General features: G+C 38.8%; 3 protein-coding genes across 3 annotated transcripts; all 3 read left to right on the top strand.

Moving 5' to 3' along the window:
* LOC110954590 (lysosomal thioesterase PPT2-A-like) lies at positions 1-5,354 on the top strand. Its single transcript, XM_051957111.1, has 8 exons — positions 1-283; positions 1,589-1,742; positions 2,140-2,235; positions 2,345-2,440; positions 2,525-2,608; positions 2,700-2,784; positions 3,449-3,503; positions 3,669-5,354. Exons 1-8 carry the CDS (start codon positions 131-133, stop codon positions 3,810-3,812), a joined length of 867 nt encoding a protein of 288 aa, XP_051813071.1. The 5' UTR covers positions 1-130; the 3' UTR covers positions 3,813-5,354.
* Positions 5,355-9,152: 3,798 nt separating this feature from the next.
* LOC110954572 (lysosomal thioesterase PPT2-A-like) lies at positions 9,153-16,863 on the top strand. The gene is made up of 8 exons (XM_022199157.2): positions 9,153-9,415; positions 10,374-10,527; positions 10,890-10,985; positions 11,093-11,200; positions 11,289-11,372; positions 11,462-11,546; positions 14,534-14,588; positions 14,755-16,863. Exons 1-8 carry the CDS (start codon positions 9,263-9,265, stop codon positions 14,896-14,898), a joined length of 879 nt encoding a protein of 292 aa, XP_022054849.2. The 5' UTR covers positions 9,153-9,262; the 3' UTR covers positions 14,899-16,863.
* Positions 16,864-16,997: 134 nt separating this feature from the next.
* On the top strand, positions 16,998-23,962 carry LOC110948747 (lysosomal thioesterase PPT2-A-like). The gene is made up of 8 exons (XM_051956458.1): positions 16,998-17,718; positions 19,933-20,086; positions 20,482-20,577; positions 20,682-20,789; positions 20,876-20,959; positions 21,052-21,136; positions 22,434-22,488; positions 22,655-23,962. The coding sequence occupies exons 1-8, from the start codon at positions 17,566-17,568 to the stop codon at positions 22,796-22,798; spliced, it is 879 nt and encodes a 292-aa protein (XP_051812418.1). The 5' UTR covers positions 16,998-17,565; the 3' UTR covers positions 22,799-23,962.
* The last annotated feature ends 1,371 nt before the right edge of the window (positions 23,963-25,333 follow it).

The following is a 25,333-nucleotide window of genomic DNA, read 5'->3' as shown; positions in this document are numbered from 1 at the left end:
CATGTTTTTCAAATCTGCAAAGAAGCAGTAGAAGGTCAATAATTACCCAGCAGCGCTTTCCTCAACGCAAAGTCTCTCCTTGGTAACTCCTCCGGTCCCTCCAGTGTGCCTCAGCTGAGTCCAGGCAGAAATGATGGAAACACTGCAGGTCCTCCGAGGTTCACTGCTGCTGCTGCTGCTGGTTGCAGGTGTTTGCATTGAGGGGTACAAGCCGGTCATCATTGTCCACGGCCTGTTTTCTGGACCAGAAGAGTACCATACACTGATTGATAACATCAAAAAGGTACAACTCTTACCATACTCTGCAGCTGTCAGCTATTAGATGTAATGCAGGTTTATGATGTGGTTAGAAATAACATTACAATGGACTGAATTTGCCAGTGATTCTAACCTCTCTTGTATTTTACCACTTTTCTGTAACTTTCTACAAAGTGTTTTATGATACTTTTTTCTACGTTTCACAATATTTCAAACAACTTTAGTTACTTTACAAATTCAAGTTTTTGCACACACAAATGACTGCTTAAGATCATGTTTGTTTTTTTATTTGTGAAATTTTGATACTGATTGATTTTATTTATTGTTTTGATTTACTCACTCGTTGAGCTCGAGGAGAACAGCTGAAATGATTAGTTGATTAATTGACTAGTTGAATGACAGAAAATTACTTGGTAATTATTTTAATGACCATCATTTTTCTTGACAAACATTTCCTGGTTGGGCTTTACAAATGTGAAGATTTGCTGATTTTCCTTTTAATTATAGAATCAGTTGATTAATGCAGAAAATATTCACTAAAATATTGTTCTTACATTAATGCAAGAGCAATAATAATCGAGTGATATGTAACAATCACAGGGGACATAGCTTGCATTAATACTTCAAGAACATTCTACAACATGCTGAATAACTTGAGTAAGTTTTTCAATGTAGGATTTTTACATGTACCACAACAGTGGCTTAAGTAAGTTTGAGTTGAAGTTCTAGTTTTAGCAAACATTGCTTAATAATACATGCTTTGAAATTCTTAAAAATTATAGGCTTATTTTTTCCCCTCAATATCAGTCTGTCCTCTATTAATATAGCAGAATCCATTGATGTATTAAAAGGAGCCAACACAGCAAGACTGTCGAAGCTGTTTGATTGCAAAACTAGTAATGACTTCCCATAACTAACCACCAAAATTTAAATGATTGTTAGAGTTCAAAAAGAGATGGCGTGATTCACAGATTAAAATTACATAAACAAGACCCGGGGTTACACAACTGAATGTTTTAAATGAGCTGAATTAGACGCAACTGCAAACAACTACGTAAATCCACAAAACTAAACACAATATGCAACAATTAATGAAGACAACATTTAAAATGTCAATTTGAATGCATCCCTTTCAGATTAAAGGTAGATTCCCAAAAAAGTAAGAATTAAAAAGTGATTTCAAGGTGAAAATTTCTATTTCTCTGTGAATTTCAACTCCTCAGGTTCAGAGTTATTTTTCAAGAATTCTTGCATCTGAGCAAACACTCTGACAACGCTCTCTCACACTCAAATACAAAGTTGTATTTCTTTTCTGTTTTTCAATTCACAGGCGCATCCAGGCACTGAAGTGAATGCAATCTCCTTGTACAACTATGCTGAAAGTACGGTACCACTGAAGGAGCAGGTCAAAGGCTTCACGAAGGTCTTAACCGACATCATGAACAAGAATCCTGACGGCATCCATCTTTTGTGCTATTCACAAGGTCCTCCCTCATCACACCCACTTTCAAAGTCACTCTTATTTATACATCTGAAGAAACATTGAAGAGAGTATTTCAACATGTTTCTAATAAAAATTTGAGATGAGCAGCAGAGTGAAACTCACTGCTGAGGGTCAAACATCAGAATTAAACTGTCTTGACAGAAGACAACTGAAGAGCTTTTACTCTAAAATTTAAGAATTTACTGAATAAAACAAGTATGGCTGTGGAATGACACTAGGAGGGAAGATAGTCAAAAATATGTTGCCAAGTCAAGTCAAATCTTCACTATGTTGGGTCGACAGAGGAATATAAAAACAGTGAGGATCACCACATTAAATCATGTACTACGTGTTGGTTTTGTGAGAACTTTCGTGTCTCGTGTCCTGTCTTTTAAAAGGTGGTGAAATTTGTCGAGGTCTTCTCTCCACCATTCCAAACCACAACGTGGACACCTTCATTGCACTGTCATCCCCACTGGCTGGACAATATGGAGGTCAGACAGCTTCACGTTATCTTTAAAGCATTCCTAAACAACCTGCAGGAAATGAAGTGGTTTTAAAACACAGTTAATTCACCAGATTTCTCGCTGTCTTGCTCCACAGCAACAAAGTTCCTCAAGTGGTTGGTTCCCAAGAAGTGGGTGTATCTTATCTGCAACACAGTTGGAAGCAAAATATCTATTTGCGACTACTGGAAGGGTAAGAACATCGATGGAGAGCCTTCACAGTGCCTTACGTTTCCTACTGAAAAGATGTTAAAACATATATGTGTTTCCTCCACAGACCCTCACCATATGACTGACTACTTGAAGAACAACCAATATCTGACACTGCTTGATGGTGAAAAACCTAACAAAGACATGGAAGGTAGTGAAATATAGACCGTCATGACATTCAAGCAATGTATATAAACAAATGCACTAAAGCAAACCTGTTTTCATTGTTTTCCCGTTCTCAGCATGGAGGAACAACTTCCTGCGCCTCAAGAAGCTGGTGCTGATTGGAGGACCAGACGATGAAGTCATCACACCGTGGCAGTCCAGGTTTCACTGTCGCCAAATTTTAAGACTATTCTGCTTATTGTCTCATTGTATTTGTTTTCTTTTCAAATAATAACCATAAGGTATTTTAAAAAACACCTAGCATTTTGCTCAACATTTTCTCATAAATGACAGAATGAATAAAACAAACAGAGCATTTCAACCAAGGGCTACTTCTGCAGTAACTAGAGTCAACATAGAGAGTTTAGCTCAACTGGTCACACAAATAAAAAGAGAAAAGTGAACAATTGAATGCATTAGAAAAGCAACAGAGAGCCAAATAAAAGGTATCAGTGATTCGAATTGATAAGAAGCAGAGAAAGCTGAAAAAAGTGAATAAACAAAATCCAATTAAAATTGAGTTTAAATAAGCATGTCAGATGATGCTTTGGAGGATCTGAAACCTGAAAGGTGAGAAAAGCTGCACCCCTGATCCTCAATTGTTATGTTTTATGTCCTGCTACTGTAACTGTACAACACTTTGGTTCAATTCTTGTTGTGTTTCAATAAATTTGATGTGACGTGATAATAAAACCGTTACCGAGGCAGATACTCAGGTGTAAGTAAATGAAGTAGTTACCAGTAGAGCTTTCAAACTGTGCATAGTGGGAAGAGTTTCTGGGTATAAAAGGACGCTTGATCTGATTGTTTCCTCTTTTGTGCACAGCCACTTTGGATTCTACGACAGCAATGAACGTATCGTTGAAATGAGAAACCAGGAGGTAAGGGTCAAACTAATTGTTCCTGTTTTCTGCAGTTATTACAACTCTGTCAATCTTTCACTTGTGATATTTCTACTTCAACTACAAACACGTCTTCATTTTTGACTTTAGGCCCTATATCATTCGGATGTTTAATTTTAATTTGGCTGTTTCTTCCTCTGAAAGTTTTACAAGAAGGACAAATTTGGGCTGAAGACGATGGACGATCGTGGCGACGTGTCGGTTTGTGTTCGAGCTGGTGTGAGGCACTTGAAATGGCACTCTGACCAGGCAGTGTTCAACAGCTGCATTGAGAAATGGCTCACATGAAAACCAGGTGTTGATATGAGGTAGAATCCTACTGAGGATCAATACAGCTTGCAGATGCTGTTATGCTTGTTAATGCAAAAGAAGAAAAGAGCAATCATTTTAACTGCTGCTTTTGTTATGCTCTTGATCCCCACCATGAAGGTCACTTCACTCATTTGAGCAAAACTTTGCTAATTTTACTGATAGTTCATGCTAGTGGGTAGATGGCCATGATCATAGTACACAAACAAGATTAATAACTTTGAAACTCATAGCATCATCAAGTCAATATTTCAACGTATCACATAGTTAATGACTTATAAAACAAAGTAGGTCTCTTAAAATTAAAGTTTTTGGTGTAAATGAAACATTTTAAACATGTGTTTTTGAGTCTGACTGAAAAAAAAAACACAGGAAGAAAAACTTTCCCTGAATCTCTACAGTGAGTGAGTGAGTGTAAAGTTAGAACGACCCACAGATCTACAAGAAACAATAATGGGAAATACAGCAGGTTGAAAAAACCACTCCTCTCTCAGTACAACTGAGAAAGTCTTGAGCATCAAAAGTTAATTTGGTGCCCTGTTAACACGCTGATGTTAGTATTAAGCTCCAAACACCACTGTGCCTTACAGAGCTCCTGGCATGGCTGCTTTTATTGTAGATTGACAACAATATATACATAAAAACAATAAAAAAAATAGAATCACTCAAAAGCACAACACCTATCATATTTAGTTTTTGCTTCCCTCTATGAAGATGGAGACAGATATTTTCAATTTTTCTTGATAGACTATAACTGATGTTTCGCCTTGTAAAGCGTTTTAGTGGGTTAAAGCAGTCGTGCCGGACTTTTACATAGAAATGAATTACATTAAAGACAAATTAATTTACACAATGTTGATTAAGCCTTTCAGTGCCTGGTGAATCTTTCTGTATTTCACAGTATGTTGGGGTTTTAAATGGCGTTTCTGCAACATTTATGAACATTTACAGAAATTGCAACAACAAAGGAGATAGAGTAGCATGAAGAACATAGGAAGCATCCAACAAAAGTCTCTGATGCTCCAGATTGAAAAGAAGCTCAACATTCACAGGAAGGATTTAAGTGTATTTAAGGAAGCAACAGCAAGAAATAAGCTCTCACAGTGTTTCTGTATTTACTCTCATTGCCACAAAGGGGAGAGAAAAGTTCCACAATGCAGATTGAAATTGCTCAAGTTAATCCCTTTATCAAACAATGAAATACATTTAGTTTCCAGTAGCAGGTCTATTTCATTAAAAGAAGCAGATTTTAGATTGAGTGAAGCCCGGTTTGTTTTTACTTTCTTCTCAACTAAATCAGTGTCTTTCATAAGCAAGTGTTCTTAGAAACATCCTCAAATATTAGTGCCGTAGTCTGAGGTGACTGTGAGCCATGCATGAGGGCGATGGTCGATCTGTTGCTGCTCTCTGCTGGACATTTGAGGTATTTTCTGTGAATGAAAACTATTGCACGCTGCCACAGCAAATGCAACATGATGCACAGTGTATTCTATGTGTATTAAAGGCTTTTGGCAAAATTCAGTCTGTTGGTTTGAGTGTGATTTTTTGTTGTCAAAATGACAAGATTTTGGCATTTAGTGTCGTTTTTCTAAATGACACTGTAAGAACCTGAAGATATTTATGTGCCTTTTGTGAAGCCATACTCAGAATTATGAAGCCAACTCCAAACTGTGAAATCTGGTTTGGCAGAAATCACACTGCACTCTAGTCCAGCATTAGCCTAGCCATGCTACACTCATGTTTCTGAAGGCACAAGGGTCTTGGGAAAGCTCGACAGGGAGGGAGGCGGGCTAAAAGGTTGTCTATCAAATCCCTCTGCAGCAATTGGGTAGGTATACAACCAATCAACGCAACGAATAGGCTGACGTAGTTCCCAGAGCACCGGCGGATTGTGGCTAATTCCCATTAGCTTCCCAACCAGCGGAGCCGCAGAGCCAACTGGTATATTAAGGATTTGCCATATCCCGTCGGCATAAGTCCAAATACGTCTTTCTTCTCAATGAAACACTTAAGTGCCGTCCTTTGTTTATCTTTCAAGTTGAATTTTAGCTTCAAATCTTTAAGGGCTGTGGCCAAAGCCGAGTCGAAAGATAACTGTTTATTGTGCGCTGGTTGTTTCTGTCAGAATCGTCACGCCTCTGTCGTCACTTCATTACGCCCGCCTTCTGACTCTACACTTCATTGTGATTGGTCCGGCCAGTTTTAGGAGAATCCAGCCTCGAGCCTTATGGAGGGTAACTAGACCCACCCTGGCAGAGAATTAAATTTGTTGCCGTGGGTTGTCTAGCGCGGCTAGGCTAGTCCAGCATGCAATTCCTTTGGAAAACTTGCACGTTGCCACAGCAAATGCAACATGATGCACAGTGTATTCTATGTGTATTAAAGGCTTTTTATGTAATTCCTTTGGAAAATTTACTACTTTTGCAGTTTGTGTTTATGTTCATTTTAATGTCCTACAGTACAGTGCTACAAAGCACAGCCTTAAACTGCAGTTAATTTTAATAAAAACAGAACATTTTCAACAATATTAACTTATTTTTACTGACTGCATCAGACTTTGTTTAATTTGCTGTGTAGATCTGTTAGTTTTAAGATGTTTTTGTAGTTTGTGCTGCTGCTGGCTTCAGAATGAACATGTTGACCCTTCGCCCTTTACACACAATTAGATGAATGCATCACAGTGGTTTGATTGATTAATTAGACGAACGGATTTTCCTCAATCAACCCATTCATGGGTGCTGTAAAAAGAGAAAATGCATCTATTTATTTAAGACAATTCAAAAATAGTCTTCATTTTCAAAAGATGTACTTTTTCATCAGCTGGAATTGTTCATAAAAGACAAAAATATCAATAACAACTCATAATTGTGAGATGATTAGCAATTACATTGTTAACAACTGATGTAACAAAGGAAACGCAGCTCGTAAATAACTCATAATTCAAAGATACAAAGTCATAATGTTCACTAACGATAAGAATATTGTATTTGTCCAAGTGGCACAAAATTTAAAAATCTCTGACACTTCATGACGATATGACCTCATAAATGTGAGATTATTCTTAATTGTTTTTATATAATAATGATAAGTCATATGATAAAACAAAACACTTTACCATTTTTAAATAAGTAATTATAATCACGACCTATTGCGTTATGACATATGATGTGAAAATACTCGTCAGATTAAATAGTATACATTAAATACATGTATCTTAATTTTATAACTATATTATCTCATATTTGTATGACTGTAATTGTTAATATAGTTTTCATATCATTGCAAGAAATAAAAGTCAGATAGTAAGAGCAATTCATACATATTAAAATAACAGAAATATAAGACTAAAAATAATAATTGTGACCTATTATTGAACTTTATGACGATATCAACTCGTAATTATTTATGCTGATGAACCATAGGTCATGAACTGATGGGTGGATATTCTCCAGGAGGAATTTCTGATAAAAAGCAGAATTCATGACTCCATCAAGAATTATAAGTTATGCAGGTCATGTGGAAGCAAAAACCCAAAACCATCACACGACCACCACCACAGTGTTTCACTTTTGAATTGGAGTATTAACTTTACACCAGATGTAACGGGACCCATGTCCTCCACAAAGTTCCACCTTTGACTCATCAGTCCACAGGATGTCATCCCAAAGTCTTGTTACTCATCTTGACATTTTTTTTGCAACTGCCAGATAAACCTTTATGTTCTTTTCAGGAATGGTTTGCGCCTTGCAACTCTCCCATCGATGTCATTTTCATCAAGAGTGTTAATTATTGTTGAATCATGTAGACAAACATTTACTGAGGCCAGTGAGCTCTGCAGTTCTTTTGATGGTCGTCTGGGTTCTTCTGTGACCTCCTGGATTAGATATTGACATGCTCCTGGAGAAATCTTGGTAGGTCGGCCGCTCCTGGGAAGGGTCACGTCTGTTCCATGTTTTCTCTGTGTGGATAATGGCTCTCACTGTGGTTTCCCTGAGCCTTAGCAATGACTTTGTAAACCTTTTCAGACTGATAAATGTCAATGACTTTGTTTCACATCGGTTCTGGACTGTCTTTAGAATGTGGCATCATGCTGCTTTTTGACACCCTTTAGCTACTTCACACTCAGTACATTTACAGGAGACCGTTATTTCCTCTTTAATTCGTAATTAAAGTTAATTCCGCTTTAAAATCTCCTTGCAAACACTTAATTCCAAATTAAAAAGTTAATTCCAAATAAACTTAATTCCGAATAAACTACTTGATTTATTCCAATGTTAATTCCGAATAAACTAATTCCTGTGTACGTTCTATTCATGTATACAGTTAATTCCGCTTTAGTTAATTCCAGTCATTCTGCGCATGCTTGGCTCCTCACGTAGCGATGTAGCGACGTACACGTTCTGCGACCTTACTGGCAAAGCAGAAGTTGTACGCCATTGTCGAGTTGCTGTTTCAAAACGACAATAAAAAGCAAAGCAAAAAGCGGGCTTTTTAGTTGTTCCTCCATGCTGTTGGGGAAAAGAAATGCCGCGGCAAATGGAGTTTGTTTTCTTCCGGTACACAGAGATACGTTACGTCCACTCCCTGTCCAGTCAGAATCCTTTCCAACGCCCAAGCGTTAAAGTGGAATTAAGGAAGGGGGATAAACGTGCAGTCCATGTAAACCTTAATTCGTTATTAATATCTCCACGTAAACACGAAGCACAAAACTTTAATTCCGAATGAGTTAATTTCGAAATAATAATTCCGAATTAAATAGCTTCATGTAACCGTGGCCAATGCCAGACAAGTTCTATTTAGTGATGTTTAGATTCTACAAATCTGGCAGTATTTAAATGTGGGTGTGGCTGCCAAGACTGAATCCAACAGTCAAATGAATTTGGTCATTTGGTAGATTGGCAGCTACAAGGACAATTATTTTTTCACACAAGGTGATCATCATATAAAAACTACATTTTGTCTTTCCAATTATAATCTGTGTCTTATATTAAAATTAGTTTGATGATCTGAAGCATCCAATGTCACAAACATGAAAAAGCAATTTTCCATGGCACTGTAGATGACTATGACAAGTGAAACAATACAAGCAATATGTGGCTTCATCCTGATAAAGTGACAGCTGTCATTAAGATAAAGGTTATATAAATGTGTCTCGCAGTGTAATTTACATTTATCTACCACAGTGACTAAGCAAGACAGACCATGGTGGGTTATCAAAATTTAACAGAGAAAACGGATGTGGTCCTAAACACCACCCCAAAACCAGCTGCTACAGTATAAAGAGAAAGCAAGAGTGCTCATGCTATTCAAACCTGCAAACAAGCAGGAGAAGGAGGTGGATAATTACCCAACAGCGCTCTCCTTGAGACAGTCTCTCCTTGGTAACTCCTCCGGTCCCTCCAGTGTGCCTCAGCTGAGTCCAGGTAGAGATGATGGAAACACTGCAGGTCCTCCGAGGTTCACTGCTGCTGCTGCTGCTGGTTGCAGGTGTTTGCATTGAGGGGTACAAGCCGGTCATCATCGTCCACGGCCTGTTTGATGGACCAAAACAGTTCCAAACGTTGTCTCAGTACATCGAAGAGGTACAACTTTGACTATACTCTGCAGCTGTCAGCATTTAGATGCAATGCAGGTTTATAATGTGGTTAGAAACAACATTACAATGGACTTAATTTGCCAGTGATTCTAACCTCTCTTGTTGTATTTTAGCACTTGCAAGAGTCATTAACTTACAACCAGTGCTGGAAAGTAACATGGAACATTTACTAAAATATAGTTAATGTGTAATTGTCTACAAAGTAGTTGTATTTTTCTGCAGTATTTCCCTTGTGTGCTACTTTTACTCTACAATCAACAGAATATTGTTCTTACATTAATGTACAAGTAATAATAATCTCGTGATATATAACAATTACAGGCATTTTTTTATTTTTTTACATTAAGTATTTTTACTTTTAAAATTTCAAGAACATTTCATAACATGCTGAAACTTTAGCAACTTTTTCGATGCAGGACTTCTGCTTGTATCATATTACTGGCTTAAGTAGGTTTGAGTTGAAATTCTAGTTTCAGCAAACATTTTTTAATCTCACATGCTTTGAAATTCTTAAAAATTATTGGCTTATTTTTTTACCCCTCAGTATCAGTCTGTCCTCTACTAATATAGCAGAATGCATTGATCTTTTAAAAGGGAGCCGACAGAGCAAGACTGTAGAAACTGTTTGATTGCAAAACTACTAATGAACTGAGACAAACTTCCCTCAATTAACCATCAAAATTTAAATGATTGATAAAGTTCAAAAAGAGATGGCGTGATTCACAGATTAAAATTACATAAACAAGATGCAGACACAACTGACTGTTTTAAATAAGTCGAATTAGACGCGACTGCAAACAACTACGTAAATTCACAACAATTTTAACTCCTCAGGTTCAGAGTTATTTTTGAAGAATTGTTGCAAATGAGCAAACACTCTGACAACACTCTCTCACACTCAGATACAAAGTTTAATTTCTTTTCTGTTGTTTTTAAATCAACAGGCGCATCCAGGCACTGAAGTGACCACAATCGACATCTATGACGACAAGGCCAGTGTAGTACCACTGTGGGTGCAGATCGAAGGCTTCAGTAATAAATTAACATCCATCATGAACAAGTCTCCCAATGGCGTCCATCTTTTGTGCTTCTCACAAGGTCCTCCCCATTACACCCACTTTCAAAGTCACTCTTACTTACACATCTGAAGAAACATTTACATTGCAGAGCAAAGTGAAACTCACGGCTGAGGGTCAAACATCAGAATTAAACTGTCTTGGCAGAACACAACTGAAGAGCTTTTCCTCTAAAATTAAACAATTTACTGAATAAAAAAGTGTGGCTGTGGAATAACACTAGGAGGGAAGATAGTCAAAAATATGCGACCAAATCATGTCAAATCATCTCTATGTTGGGTCGACAGAGGAATACAAAAACAGTGAGGATCACCACATTAAATCATGTATTACGTGTGGGTTTTGTGAGAACTTTCGTGTCTCATATGCCCTGTCTTTTAAAAGGTGGTGTAATTTGTCGAGCTCTGCTGTCCACCATTCCAAACCACAACGTGCACACCTTCATTGCACTGTCATCCCCACTGGCTGGACAATATGGAGGTCAGACAGCTTCACGTTATCTTTCAAGCATTCCGAAATGACCTGCAGGATTAAGACGTTTTAAAACTCAGTAAATTCACCAGATTTCTCGCTGTCTTACTCTACAGAAACAGAATACCTGAGTCAGGAATTTAGTGCCAGTGTTAAGACAGAAGTGCATCCTTTGTGCTACAACAAACTTGGACAGTTAATATCTATTTGCAACTACTGGAAGGGTAAGAACAGAGATGGCTAACCTTCACATTGCCTTATACATTTCATAATGACAGCATGCTCCAACATATATGTTTGTTTCCTCCACAGACCCTCACCATATGTCTGACTACCTGCAGTACAACAACTTTCTGCCACTGCTTGATGGTGAAAAACCTCACAAAGACATGGAAGGTAGTGAAATATAGACCATAGCCTTCATGCAATGCATACAAACTCGTGCACTAAAACAAACATATTTTAATTTCTTTTTACTTTCTCAGCATGGAGGAAAAACTTCCTGCGCATCAAAAAGCTGGTGCTGATTGGAGGACCAGACGATGGCGTCATCACACCGTGGCAGTCCAGGTTTCACTGTCACCAATTTTTAACACTATTCTGCTTATTGTCTCTCATCACAGAATAATAACTAAGCCTAATTAATCAGTTATAATAATCTCCGTCTCATATGTTCATTGTATTTGTTTTCTCTTGAAAGAATAACCTGGTTATAAATCCATTTTTTTTAAAAAGCACTTAACATTTTACACAACATTTCTGTAAGAAAAGATACTATAGGTTAGTAGTGATCCAGTGCATTATGACATGTACACTGCTCAAAAAAATATAGGAACACTTTTTAATCTAAGTATTGCATCAAATCAGTCAAACATGTGGGATACTGATCTGGTCAAGTAAGTAAAATGTTTTTAATCAGCTTCAGCTGCTTTGGTGTTCATGAAATTAACAACAGGTGCACTAGAGGGGTAACAATGAGACAACCCCCAAAACAGGATTGGTTTTACACATGAAGGCCACTGACATTTTATTCCCTTCTTGTCTTTTCTGACTGTTTTTCAAAAGTTTTGCATTTGGCTAGGGTCACTGTCACTACTGGTAGCATGAGGCGATACCTGGACCCTACAGAGGTTGAAGAGGCAGTCCAACTCCTCCACAATGGCACATCAATACGTGCCATTACCAGAAGGTTTGCTGTGTCTCCCAGCACAGTCTCAAGAGCATGGAGGAGGCACCAGGAGACAGGCAGTTACTCGAGGAGAGCTGGACAGGGCTGCAGAAGGTCCTCAACCCATCAACAGGACAGCTATCTGCTCCTTTGTGCATGGAGGACCAGGAGGAGCACTGCCAGAGCCCTACAAAATGGCCTCTAGCAGGCCACTGGTGTGAATGTCTCTGACCAAACAATCAGAAACAGACTTCATGTGGAAGGTCTAAGGGTCCAATGTCCTCTAGTGGGTTCTGTGCTCACTGCCTGACACCGTGGAGCTTGATTAGCATTTGCCAAAGAACACAGGAATTGGCAAGTCTGCCAATGGTGCCCTGTGCTTTTCACAGATGAGAGCAGGTTCATCGTGAGCACATGTCACAGACATGGAAAGGTCTGGAGAAGCCATGGAGAATTTTATGCTGCCTGTAACATGGTTTAGCATGACCGGTTTGGTGGTGGGTCAGTGATGGTCTGAGGAGGCATATCCATGGAGGGACGCACAGACCTCCACAGGCTAGACAATGGCATTCTGACTGCCATTAGGTATCAGGATGAAATCCTTGGATCCATTGTCAGACTCTACACTGGTGCAATGGTCCTGGGTTCCTTGTGGTGCACGACAATGCCTGGCCTCATGTGGCAAGAGGATGCAGGCACTTTCTGGAGGATGAAGGAATTGGCAGCATTGACTGGCCCCAATACTCACCTGACCTAAATCCAATAGAACGCCTTTGGAACATTATGTTTTGTTCCATCCAACACCGCCAGGTTGCTCCTCAGACTGTCCAGGAGCTCAGCGATGCCCTGGTTCAGATCTGGGAGGAGATACCCCAGGACACCATCTATCGTCTCATTTGGAGCTTGTCCCGATATTGTCAGGCTGCATACAAGCATATGGAGGTCATGCAAACTACTGAGTACCGTTTTGAGTTGCTGCCAACGAATTTCAGAAAATGGACCAGTCTGCCACATCAGTTTTTACTTTGATTTTGGAATGTCTTGAATTTAGCCCTCCTGGGGGTTGATAATTTCATTTCCATCAAACAATGTGGCATCTTTTCATTCCTAACACATTAACCAGTCCATATCATCCAGTTTGCTTTTCCCCGCATTGAAATATGATGTTTTCAAAGTGTTCCTTTAATTTTTTTGAGCAGTGTATATTTTTGTTTCTGTCCTTTAATTATGACTATAAATAATAACATGCAGTTGTTTTAAACCAGAATAATGTGCAGATGAGTTTTAAGTAGGAGATTTTTAAAAAACCCAGGGCTGCTGCAGCTTATAAAGACTAATTACTGTGACAGAAGATAACAATATTCAGCTTGACAGTATGTGTCGATTATGCTGACAGAAACTTTTGAGACTAAACTGATTTGAAATTTTAAAAGTGAGAAAAGCTGCTCCCCTGATCTTCAAAGGTTGTTATGTTTTATGTCCTGCTACTGCAACCGTACAACACTTTGGTTCAACTTCTGTTGTGTTTAAATAAATTTGACTTGATTTGACAATAAAACCATGAACTAGGCCAGGGATGCCAAACTCATTTTGGTCCAGGAGCCGCATACGGCCTAATTTGATCTCAGTGTGGCCAGACCAGTAAACCGAGTACCGGACCACCAGGGGGTCCGACCCGGCCCGGGGAATACATCTGCAATATCAAAAAATATTTAAAAAATTATGACCTACATTACTACTGCATCTCCCTGTGCATGCGTGGGTTTTCTCTGGGTACTCCGGCTTCCTCCCACAGTCCGGAAATATGCTGAGGTTAATTGGTTACTCTAAATTGCCCATAGGTGTGAATGCAAGAGTGATTTTTTTGTCTGTATATGTTGCCCTGTGATAGACTGGCGACCTGTCCAGGGTGTCCCCTGCCTTCGCCCAAGTCAGCTAGGATACGCTCCAGCACACCCGCGACCCGAGTGAGGATAACGCGGTGTATAGAGAATGGATGGATTACTACTGCATTTGTTTGATCAAACTGCGGTTCCCGCATCGTCTGCAAGGGGCGCTCTGTCTTATTCGGAGCGGACAGCGTGACGCAGCGCCATGGCTCGGCACTTTCAGCAGGTGGCAGCAATACGGAATACCGGTCTGTAGGTGGAATTCTGTCTGCTGGAGTGAAAGCCAGCTACCTAATTGCTAGCAAAACAGCATTAGCATCAAAGCCGTACAAACTTGCACGCTGAAGGTGGCAGAAATCGTTATGAGGCAGACACTCAGGTGTAAGTAAATGAAGTAGTTACCAGCAGAGCTTTCAAACTGTGTGTTGTGGGAAGAGTTTCTGGGTAAAAAAAGCACCTTCAGGATTGCTTGATCTGATTGTTTCCTCTTTTGTGCACAGCCACTTTGGATTCTACGACAGCAATGAAAATGTCGTCGAAATGAGAGACCAGGAGGTAAGGGTCAAACGAACTGTTCCCGTTTTCTGTATTTATTACAACTCTGTCAATCTTTCACTTGTGATATTTCTACTTCAACAACAAATCCCTCTTCATTTTTAACTTGAGGCCTTCCATCATTTTGATGTTTAAATCTAATTTTGTCCTTTTCTTCTAATTAAAGTTTTACAAGAAGGACAATTTTGGGCTGAAGACACTGGACGATCGCGGTGACGTGTCGGTTTGTGTTCGCGCTGGTGTGAAGCACACAGAATGGCACTCTGATTACACCGTGTTCAGCAGCTGCATTGAGAAGTGGCTCACCTGAAAACCAGGTGTTGATATGAGGTAGAATCCTACTGAGGACCCATACTGCTTACAGATGCTGTTATGCTTGTTAATGCAAAGAAGAAAAGAGCAATCATTTTAACTGCTGCTTTTGTGATGCTCATGATTCCCACCATGAAGGTCACTTCACTCATTTGAGCAAAACTTTGCTAATTTTACTGATAGTTCATGCTAGTGGGTAGATGGCCATGATCACAGTACACAAACAAGACTAATTACAATAACTCTGATGCTCATAGCATCATCAAGTCAATATTTTTCACTTATCACAGATTGAATGAGTTGCAAAACAAAGCAGGTCTCTTCAAGATTTTTAGTGTAAATGAATTATTTTAACCATTTCTTATCAAGTTTGATTGAAAAAAAAAACACAGGAAGAAAAACTATGCCTGAATCTGTACAGTGTGTGAGTGTAAAGTTAGAATGACCCAGGATCAACAAGAAATAATAATAGGAAATACTGCAGGTTGACTTCACCAGAATTCTTCTTTAACAAAGAGACTAAACATCTGCATGTTTGCCAGCGCTCCAGATTGACACCAAAATGATCACATATGCTACCTTTTTTAAAAATTTTAATCTCTGGTGGTTGAATTTATGTGAGTGTACTGGCACCATTAGCCTGAATGATGACAGCTGCCATATCAGCCATTGTGGTTGAAAACAGTCCTCTCTCAGGCCCCGTCCACACGAAGACAAAACAAGGTCTAAACGCATAAGTTTCATGCCGAATCTGCGTATCATCCACATGAAGACGGCGTTTTGGGGGTCTGTAAACGATCATTTTTGAAACCAGGTTCCAGAGTGGAAAGATTTTGAAAAGCCGTGTAAGCGGCTCCGTGTTTACTGGCTATCCGCTACTTTTCAGATACGCTTGCGTCATAGTTTCGTATCTTCACTGACACGCATGTGCCACACGCGGCAACGAAGCTAGTGACCCTATGAACTCTGTTGCAGCAAAATCTCCTTCTCAATCACCACCGAGTTGAACAAACAATTATCGAGGACACATTACGGCACTTTATTTATTTCTCGGCTTGGGCTCTGTTTACAGCTTTTGCTGCAAATGCGCATGCCCACTGTTTTTTCTTCTGTTTGCACGTGTTTCCGTCTTATCGTTACAGCGCCCCTAGAGGTGTGGCATGTCTTTTACAGCGTTTCCATGCGTATCGAGTGCATTCATGTAGACGCACACAGTTTCTGAGACGCCTTCGTCTTTATGGCGATCGTTTTTGAAACTGTTAAGCGTTTTGTCTTCGTGTGGATGGGGCCTCAGTCCAGCTGAGAAAATTTTGAGCACCAAAAACGTAATTTGGTGCCCTGTTAACACGCTGATGTTGGTATTAAGCTCCAAACACCACTGTGACATACAGAGTTCCTGGCATGACTGCTTTTATGATAAATTGACAACAACATAGACATAAAAACAACAAAAAATTACGAAAGAAAAGTCCACCTCTGCCTGTTAAATATGTAGAATCACTTTGGGAGCATCGAAAAGTTCCTTTGAGAAAGCAACAGCAAGAAATAAGCTCTGTCAGTGTTTCTGTATTTACTCTCACTACCAGAAGAGGGAGACAAAAGTTCCACAATTCAGATTTAAATTGTTTGTCCCTTTTTGAAATCATGAAACATGTTTAGTTTCCAGTGGCATGTCTATTTCATTAGCAGCAAATATTAGATTGAATGAAGCCCTGTTTGTTTTTGATTTCTTCTCAACTAATTAAGTGTCTTTCATCAGCAAATGTTCGTAGAAACATCCTCAAATATTAGTGCAGTAGTCTAAGGTGACTGTGAGCCATGCACGAGGGCGATGGTCGATCTGTTGCTGCTCTCTGCTGGACGTTTGAGGTACTTCCTCTAAGTGAAAACTATTGCACGCTGCCACAGCAAATGCAACATGACGCACAGTGTATGTGTATTAAAGGCTTTTGGCAGAATTTCATTCTGTTGGTTTAAGTGTGATTTTTTTTTGTTGTCAAAACGACAAGACTTTGGTGTTCAGTTTAGTTTTCCTAAAAGGCTCTGTAAGAACCTGAAGATATTTATGTGTCTTTTGTGAAGCCATACTCTGACCTGTGGTGTCAATAGATTGGTCGCTACAGGGGTAATTTTTTTTTTTTCACATAGAGGAATCGTCATATAAAAACTGCATTTTGTCTTTTCATTGATTACCTGTGTCTTATATTAAAATGAGTTTGATGATCTGAAGCATTCAAGTGTCACAAATATGCAAAAACACAAGATTTCTTTAAGAGAAAGCAATATTTTTTCATGGCACTGTAGATGACTATGACAAGTGAAACAATACAAGCAACATGTGGCTTCATCATCCCGATAAAGTGACAACTGTCATTATGAAAGAGGTAATATAGCTTCATTTACATTTATCCCCCACAGTGACTCAGCAAGATAGAGTATGGGAGGATTGTATAAATTTAACAGAGAAAACGGAAGTGGTCCTAAATACCATCCCAAAACCAGCTGCTACAGTATAAAGAGGAAGCAAGAGTGCTTATGCTTTTCAAACCTGCAAACAAGCAGGAGAAGGAAGTGGATAATTACCCAACAGCGCTCTCCTTGAGATAGTCTCTCCTTGGTAACTCCTCCGGTCCCTCCAGTGTGCCTCAGCTGAGTCCAGGTAGAGATGATGGAAACACTGCAGGTCCTCCGAGGTTCACTGCTGCTGCTGCTGCTGGTTGCAGGTGTTTGTACTGAGCGGTACAAACCGGTCATCATCGTCCACGGCCTGTTTGAAGGACCAAGACATTACCGAACGTTTTCTCAGTACATCAGAAAGGTACAACTCTTACCATACTCTGCATCTGTCAGCTATTAGATGTAATGCAGGTTTATAATGTGGTTAGAAACAACATTACAATGGACTGGATTCTTACCTCTCTTGTATTTTACCACTTGCAGGAATTACTAACTGAGAAACAGTGCTGGAAAGTAACATAGAACATTTACTAAAATACTGTCAATCTGTAACTTTCTACAAAGTAGCTGCATTTTTCTACGGTATTTCCATTGTATGATACTTTACGTTTCACTATATTTATGACAACTTTAGTTACTTTACTAATTGACATTTTTGCACTCACAAAATGGCCTTGTTCAACAGAATGTTCGACTCATTGTTTATTGTTATATTTAAACAATTATTGTTTCATTTTTTTATTTTTAATTAACCACTAGCTGAGCCCCAGGAGAACAGCTGAAATGACCAATTGATTAACTGATTAGTTGACTGACAGAAAATTATTTTGTAACTATTTTAAGTAGTACAATTTTTCTTTACAAACATTTCATGTTTGCAGAAAGTAATCATCAGACTATTGTTCTTACATTATCCATCATCTATACACCGCTTTATCCTCATTAGAGTCGTGGGGTGCTGGAGCCTATCTCAGCTGACTCGGGTGAAGGCAGGGGACACCCTGGACAGGTCGCCAGTCTGTCACAGGGCTACATATGCATACAGACAATCACACTCACATTCACACCTATGGACAATTTAGAGTAATCAGTTAGCCTCAGCATATTTTTGGACTGTGGGAGGAAGCCGGAGTACCCGGAGAAAACCCACGCATGCACAGGGAGAACATGCAAACTCTAGCTGCAAGGCAAGAGTGCTGACCACTACGCCACTGTGCAGCCCCTGTTCTTACATTAAAGCATAAGTAATAGTGATATGTAACAATCACAGGGGACATTTAGTTTGCATTAAGTATTTTTACTTTTAATATTTCAAGAACATTCTATAACATGCCTAAATACTTCAGTAACTTTTTCAGTACAGAACTTTTGCTTATAACATAGTACTGGCTTAAGTAGGTTTGAATTGAAATTCTAGTTTTAGCAAACACTGTTTAATACTACATGCTTTGAAATTCTTAAAAATGACATATTTATTGTTTTTTCTCAGTATCCGTCCGTCCTCTATTAATATATCAGAATGCACTGATCTACCAAAAGGGAGCTGACAGAGCAAGACTGTAGAAGCTGTTTGATTGCAAAACTACTAATGTCGTGAGACAAACTTCCCACAACTAACCACCAAAATAGAAATGGTTGTTTAAGTTCAAAAAGAGATGGCGTGATTCACAGATTAAAATTACATAAACCAGACGCAGGTTTACACTTGTGGCATGGACATCAAGGTGGTGACATGGTATAAATATTTAGGTGTCCACCTTGATAATAAGTTGGACTAAGCAGACTTCATCTACAAAAATCGCCAGAGCTGACTGTTTTGCCTCAGAAGACTTCGATCCTTAGACATCTGTAGTAAGATGCTGCAGATGTTTTATCAGTCTGTGGTAGCAGGTGTCCTGTTTTATGCTGCAGTCTGCTGGGGAGGCAGTATGAAAAACAAGGATGCAAAACGTCTGAACCAACTGATTAAAAAAGCGGGCTCTGTGGGTGGAATCAGATTGAACACATTGGAGGATGAGGTGGAGAGACGGGCACTGAGCAAGATGGAGGCCATTCTGACAAACATGGATCACCCATGTCATATCTGCCTCAATGAACAACGAAACATCAGTAGTGGACAGATCCTATCTCTGCGCTGCAGGACAGAAACATTCAGAAAATCTTTCTTACCATCAGAAATTAGATAATTTAATTCTAAAGTAAACACATGAGACTCCAGACAATTGAATTTAACTCCAAAGATTAATAAAGTTACTGTATTTTATTGTATTGTACACAACTGACTGTTTTAAATAAGTCGAATTAGATGCAAATGCAAACACTTACGTAAATCCACAAATATAATATGTAATAATTAATGAAAATAACATTTAAAATGTCAATTTGAATGCATCTCTTTCAGATTAAGGGCAGATTCCCAAAATTGATTTTGAAAAGATTTCAATTTCTCTGTGAATTTTAACTCCTCAGGTTCAGGGTGATTTTTCAAGAATTGTTGCATCTGAGTAAACACTCTGACAACACTCTCTCGCATAAAAATCCAAAGTTTCATTTCTGTTGTGTTTAAAATTCACAGGCGCATCCAGACACTCAAGTGACCACGATCTCCTTGTATAACCATGCAGCCAGCATAAAGCCACTGTGGATGCAGGTCAAAGGCTTCATGAAGGCCTTAACCTCCATCATGAACAAGTCTCCCGATGGCATCCATCTTTTGTGCTATTCACAAGGTCCTCCCTCATCACACCCACTTTCAAAGTCACTCTGATTTACACATATGTCGAAACCTTAAAGTGTATTTTAATATATTTCTGGTAATAATTTGAGATGAGCAGCAGAGGGAAACTCACTGCTGAGGGTCAAACATCAGAATTAAACTGTCTTGGCAGAACACAACTGAAGAGCTTTTACTCTAAAATTAAACAATTTACTGAATAAAACAAGTATGGCTGTGGAAGAACACTTGGAGGGAAGATAGCAAAAAATATGCGACCATATCAAGTTAAATCTTTTCTATGTTGGGTTGACAGAGGAATTTAAAAACAGTGAGGATCACCACATTAAATCATGTACTACGTGTTGGTTTTGTGAGAACTTTCGTGTCTCGTGTCCTGTCTTTTAAAAGGTGGCGTCATTTGTCGAGCTCTTCTCTCCACCATTCCAAACCACAACGTGCACACCTTCATTGCACTGTCATCCCCACTGGCTGGACACTACGGAGGTCAGACAGCTTCATGTGATCTTTCAAGCATTCCTGAGCAATCTGCAGGAAATGAAGATGTTACTCAGTTAATTCATCAGATTTCTCGCTGTCTTGCTCCACAGAAACAGAATACCAGAGTCTGAAATTTGGTGCCAGAGTTAAGACAGAAGTGCGTTCTTTGTGCTACAACAGACTTGGACAGCTGATATCTATTTGCAACTACTGGAAAGGCAAGAACAGAGATGGAGAGCCTTCACATTGCCTTATACATTTTATAATGAAAGCATTCTCCAACATATGTTTGTTTCCTCCACAGACCCTCACCATATGTCTAAGTACCGGCAGTACAACAGCTTTCTGCCACTGCTTGATGGTGAAAAACCTCACAAACACATGGAAGGTAGTGGAAATAGAGATTGTTGTGGCCTTCACGCAATGCGTACTAACTAGTGAACTAAAACAAACATATTTTCATTGATTTCACGTTCTCAGCATGGAAGATAAACTTCTTGCGCATCAAGAAGCTGGTGCTGATTGGAGGACCAGACGATGGCGTCATCACACCGTGGCAGTCCAGGTTTCACTGTCACCAAATTATAAGACCATTCTGCTTATTCTCTCTCATCTCAGAGTGACAAATAAGCCTCATGAATCAGTTATAATAACCTCCTTATAAGTTCATTGTACTTGTTTTCTCTTGAAATAAGTTATGTCTATTTTTTTTTAAAAACACCTCGCATTTTACCCAATATTTTTCTGCTCTAGACATGTATTATTTGTTCCCTGGCAAATTCATAAATAATAGAATGAATAAAACAAACAGCATTTTTTTTCTAAAGAATCAGTCTGAACAAATATGGACTCTGAACTAAGGGTTACTTCTGCAGTAACCAAAGTCAACGTAGAGTGATTAGCTCAACCTATATTATCTGTAAGAAAACAGATACTGTAAGTTAGTTGTGATCCAATGCATTATGGCACATATTTTTGTTTCTGTACTTTATTTATGGCTATAAATATGTTATGGGGAGGTGCTGAGATCTGAGTCCATGTGTGAGAAAATACAGGAGGGGGGAAAAGGGAGTCCAAAAAGTGGGGAAGCAAATCCAAAAGAGTGTACTGAGTCCGTCACAGGATATGAGTTTTTATGATGCAGCGAGGCGTAGCTGAATGAACAGGGCTTAAATACTGAGGAGGTGAGCTTGTGGGCAGGTGAGCTGATTACTGCAATGTGTGACACCTGCAGTAATCAGCTGAGTGCAGAGAGGGGAGCAGGGAGAGCAAGACACAGGGATGAGAGAGACAAGATAGAGAGAGGGAGCCAAAGGGAGGCAGATCAAAACAGAAGAGACAGATACAGAAAGAGCAGGAGGAAGAAAGAAAGACAGGAGCTGGAGCAGGGATCATAACAAAATAATAACATGCAGTTGTTTTTAAACCAGAATAACGTGAAGATGAGTTCTAAGTAGGAGATAGAAAACCCAGGACTGCTGCAGCTTATACTGACTAATTACTGTGACAGAAGATAACAATATTCAGCTTGACAGGATGTGCTGATTATGCTTAGAGAAATTCTTGTGTCTAAACTGATCTGAAACCTTAAAAGTGAGAAAAGCTGCACCCCTGATCCTCAATGGTTATTATGTTTTATGTCCTGCTACTGTAACTGTACAACACTTTGGTTCAACTCTTGTTGAGTTTAGAAGAATTTGATTTGACTTGACAATAAAACCACTACCTAGACAGATACTCAGGTGTAAGTAAATGAAGCAGTTACCAGCAGAGCTTTCAAACTGTGTGTTGTGGGAAGAGTTTCTAGGTAAAAAAGGAGCTTTAAGACTGCTTGACCTGATTTTTTCCTCTTTTGTGCACAGCCTCTTTGGATTCTACGACAGCAATGAAAATGTCGTCGAAATGAGAAACCAGGAGGTAAGGGTCAAACTAATTGTTCCTGTTTTCTGCAGTTATTACAACTCTGTCGAACTCTCACTTGTGATATTTCTACTTTGACTGCAAACATGTCTTCATTTTTTACTTTAGGTCCTCCTTCATTTTGATGTTTAAATCTAATTTTGTCCTTTTATTCCTCTGAAAGTTTTACAAGAAGGATAATTTTGGGCTGAAGACGCTGGACGATCGTGGTGACGTGTCGGTTTGTGTTCGCGCTGGTGTGAAGCACACGGAATGGCACTTTGATTACACCGTGTTCAGCAACTGCATTGAGAAGTGGCTCACCTGAAAACCAGGTGTTGATATGAGGTAGAATCCTACTGGGGACCCATACTGCTTACAGATGCTGTTATGCTTGCTAATGCAAAAGAAGAAAATAACAATCATTTTAACTGCTGCTTTTGTGACGCTCATGATTCCCACCATGAAGGTCACTTTGCTCATTTGAGTGAAATTTTGCTAATTTTACTGACAACTTATGCTAGTTGGTAGACGGCCACAATCACAGTACAGAAACAAGATTAATTTTAATAACTTTGCTGCTCATAGCATCATCAGGTCAATATTGTAACTTATCACAGAACTAATGAGTTGCGTCTCTTAAAATTAAAATTTTTAGTGTAAATGAATCATTTTAAACATTTCTTTTCGAGTCTGACTGAAAAAAGACAGAAAAACTTTGCCTGAATCTGTACAGTGTGTGAGAGTAAAGTTAGAACGACCCATAGACCTATAAGAAACAATAATAGGAAATACAGCAGGTTGAATGAACCAGAATTATTCTTTAACTAAGAGGATGAACAAGGCTAAACATCAGCATTTTAGCCAGGGCTCCAGATTGCAACCAAAATGGTCACACATGCTACCTTTTTAAAAAATTTTAATCTCTGGTGGTTGAATTTATGTGAGTGTACAGACACCATTAGCCTGAATGATGGCAGCTGCCACATTAGCTATTGTGGTTGAAAACAATCCTCTCTCAGTCCAACTGAGAAAATTGGGAGCATCGAAAAGTTCATTTAAGAAAGCAGCAGCAAGAAATAAGCTCTCACAGTGTTTCTGTATTTACTCTCACTGCCAGAGGGGAGAGACAAAAGTTCCACAATAAGATTTAAATTGTTTATCTGCTTTTGAAATCATGAAACATGTTTATTTCTAGTGGCATGTCTATTTCATTGGAAGCAGATATTAGATTGAACAAAGCCCTGTTTGTTTTTGCTTTCTTCTAAACTACTGTAATTAAGTGTCTTTCATCAGCAAATGTTCGTAGAAACATCCTCAAATATTAGTCTGAGGTGACTGTGAGCCATGCACGAGGGCGATGGTCGATCTGTTGCTGCTCTCTGCTGGACGTTTGCGGTACTTCCTCTGAGTGAAAACTATTGCACGCTGCCACAGCAAATGCAACATGATGCACAGTGTATGTGTATTAAAGGCTTTTGGCAGAATTTCATTCTGTTGGTTTAAGTGTGATTTTTTTTTGTTGTCAAAACGACAAGACTTTGGTGTTCAGTTTAGTTTTCCTAAAAGGCTCTGTAAGAACCTGAAGATATTTATGTGTCTTTTGTGACACCATACTCTGACCTGCGATGCCAATAGATTGGTAGCTGCAGGCAGGGAGCAAAAAATCAGCATTTTTGGCCCTGACCGGCCCACAACATTATCGGTTGACTGAATGAAGCACTAATTTTTAAATGACAAAAAACTGACAGAGCGGTCAGATTTTCAGAACAAAAATTCAAAAACATCCCTAGAGACCTATACAAACTTGTTGACAAGTTACAAAAAAACCAATTGCAATCCAGTAGAGCAGGGGTATTCAACTAAAATTCAAAATGGTCCAGTCTGAGAAAATGTATTAAAGCAAAGGTCCAGAACATCATAATGTCAAACCTGAATTAGTGCGATAGCTATATGTTTATGTAACCTACTAGTTTTATTAGCGTCTGCATGTAACCAATAACTGACTATCAAAACCAAATAAATTCAGTACGGTTCAAAAAACATTTTGGCAAATTTTTTTTTATAAATAACTTTTTATATAACTGTAAATGTTAAAATAAAGCGCAGAACTTTAAAAAAAAAATGACTGAACAACCTGAACCAACTTATAGACATTGTTAACAATGCCTAAATCTGAAAAATGTGAACAGCTGAAACAGGGGCAGATCCAGATTAATTTTAGTTGGGGGGGCACAGAGGGGTACAACAGATATTTTGGGGGGCCAACAAAAGTTGTAAGAAAAAATGAAAGCTGCAACTGACCTCTCGCTTTAAAAAATATTTTTCATGTTTTTTTTGGCTCTTTAAACCAATAGGAAAGCTGTATATGACCTTTCATTTTGGACTGTAAACATTCAAATTATGATGGACTTGTTTCCTTGTTTATGTGAATTACAGCATCATTAGCTGCAGCATCTGCCTGTTATGTAAAACTAGTAAGTTCAACGAGAGTATCCTGAGGGCAATTAAGTGACAAGTATTGTGCAAGAACAGCAACATATACAACCCTGTCAATTTCCACTTCTTAGAATGTTTACTGACAATTATCACACCTAAAATAAGAAATAATATTCTGTACTTTTAGCAACTAGTTCTCAGCTGAAAACCAGAAACATCATAGGGTTCTGTATACTAATCACTCTCAAGCAAAATGAGTACTACCCAATACACAGTGAACAACAACAATCTGAACCTTTGATCTGTGGTAAAATAATCCGAAATGTTCTGTGCAGGTGTATGTAAATTTTAAAATACAATAAAATACAGTAAGTAGCACTCTACACATTTAATAGTAAACCTGAGAACAATGTCAAGCCCAAAT

Source organism: Acanthochromis polyacanthus, chromosome 12 (assembly GCF_021347895.1).
Source record: "Acanthochromis polyacanthus isolate Apoly-LR-REF ecotype Palm Island chromosome 12, KAUST_Apoly_ChrSc, whole genome shotgun sequence".
NCBI classification, from domain to species: Eukaryota; Metazoa; Chordata; class Actinopteri; family Pomacentridae; genus Acanthochromis; species Acanthochromis polyacanthus.
This window is presented reverse-complemented; position numbering and strand designations above follow the sequence as displayed.

Bases quoted from the DNA above. Each gene is read 5' to 3' on its own strand.
- LOC110948747 (XM_051956458.1), top strand. From the start codon at position 17,566: ATGATGGAAACACTGCAGGTCCTCCGAGGTTCACTGCTGCTGCTGCTG. The intron at 20,087-20,481 runs GTCCTCCCTCAT...GTCTTTTAAAAG, and splicing joins TCTTTTGTGCTATTCACAAG to GTGGCGTCATTTGTCGAGCT. The intron at 22,489-22,654 runs GTAAGGGTCAAA...TTCCTCTGAAAG, and splicing joins TCGAAATGAGAAACCAGGAG to TTTTACAAGAAGGATAATTT.
- LOC110954572 (XM_022199157.2), top strand. From the start codon at position 9,263: ATGATGGAAACACTGCAGGTCCTCCGAGGTTCACTGCTGCTGCTGCTG. The intron at 11,201-11,288 runs GTAAGAACAGAG...TTTCCTCCACAG, and splicing joins TATTTGCAACTACTGGAAGG to ACCCTCACCATATGTCTGAC. The intron at 11,373-11,461 runs GTAGTGAAATAT...TTACTTTCTCAG, and splicing joins ACCTCACAAAGACATGGAAG to CATGGAGGAAAAACTTCCTG.
- LOC110954590 (XM_051957111.1), top strand. From the start codon at position 131: ATGATGGAAACACTGCAGGTCCTCCGAGGTTCACTGCTGCTGCTGCTG. The intron at 1,743-2,139 runs GTCCTCCCTCAT...GTCTTTTAAAAG, and splicing joins TCTTTTGTGCTATTCACAAG to GTGGTGAAATTTGTCGAGGT. The intron at 2,609-2,699 runs GTAGTGAAATAT...TCCCGTTCTCAG, and splicing joins ACCTAACAAAGACATGGAAG to CATGGAGGAACAACTTCCTG.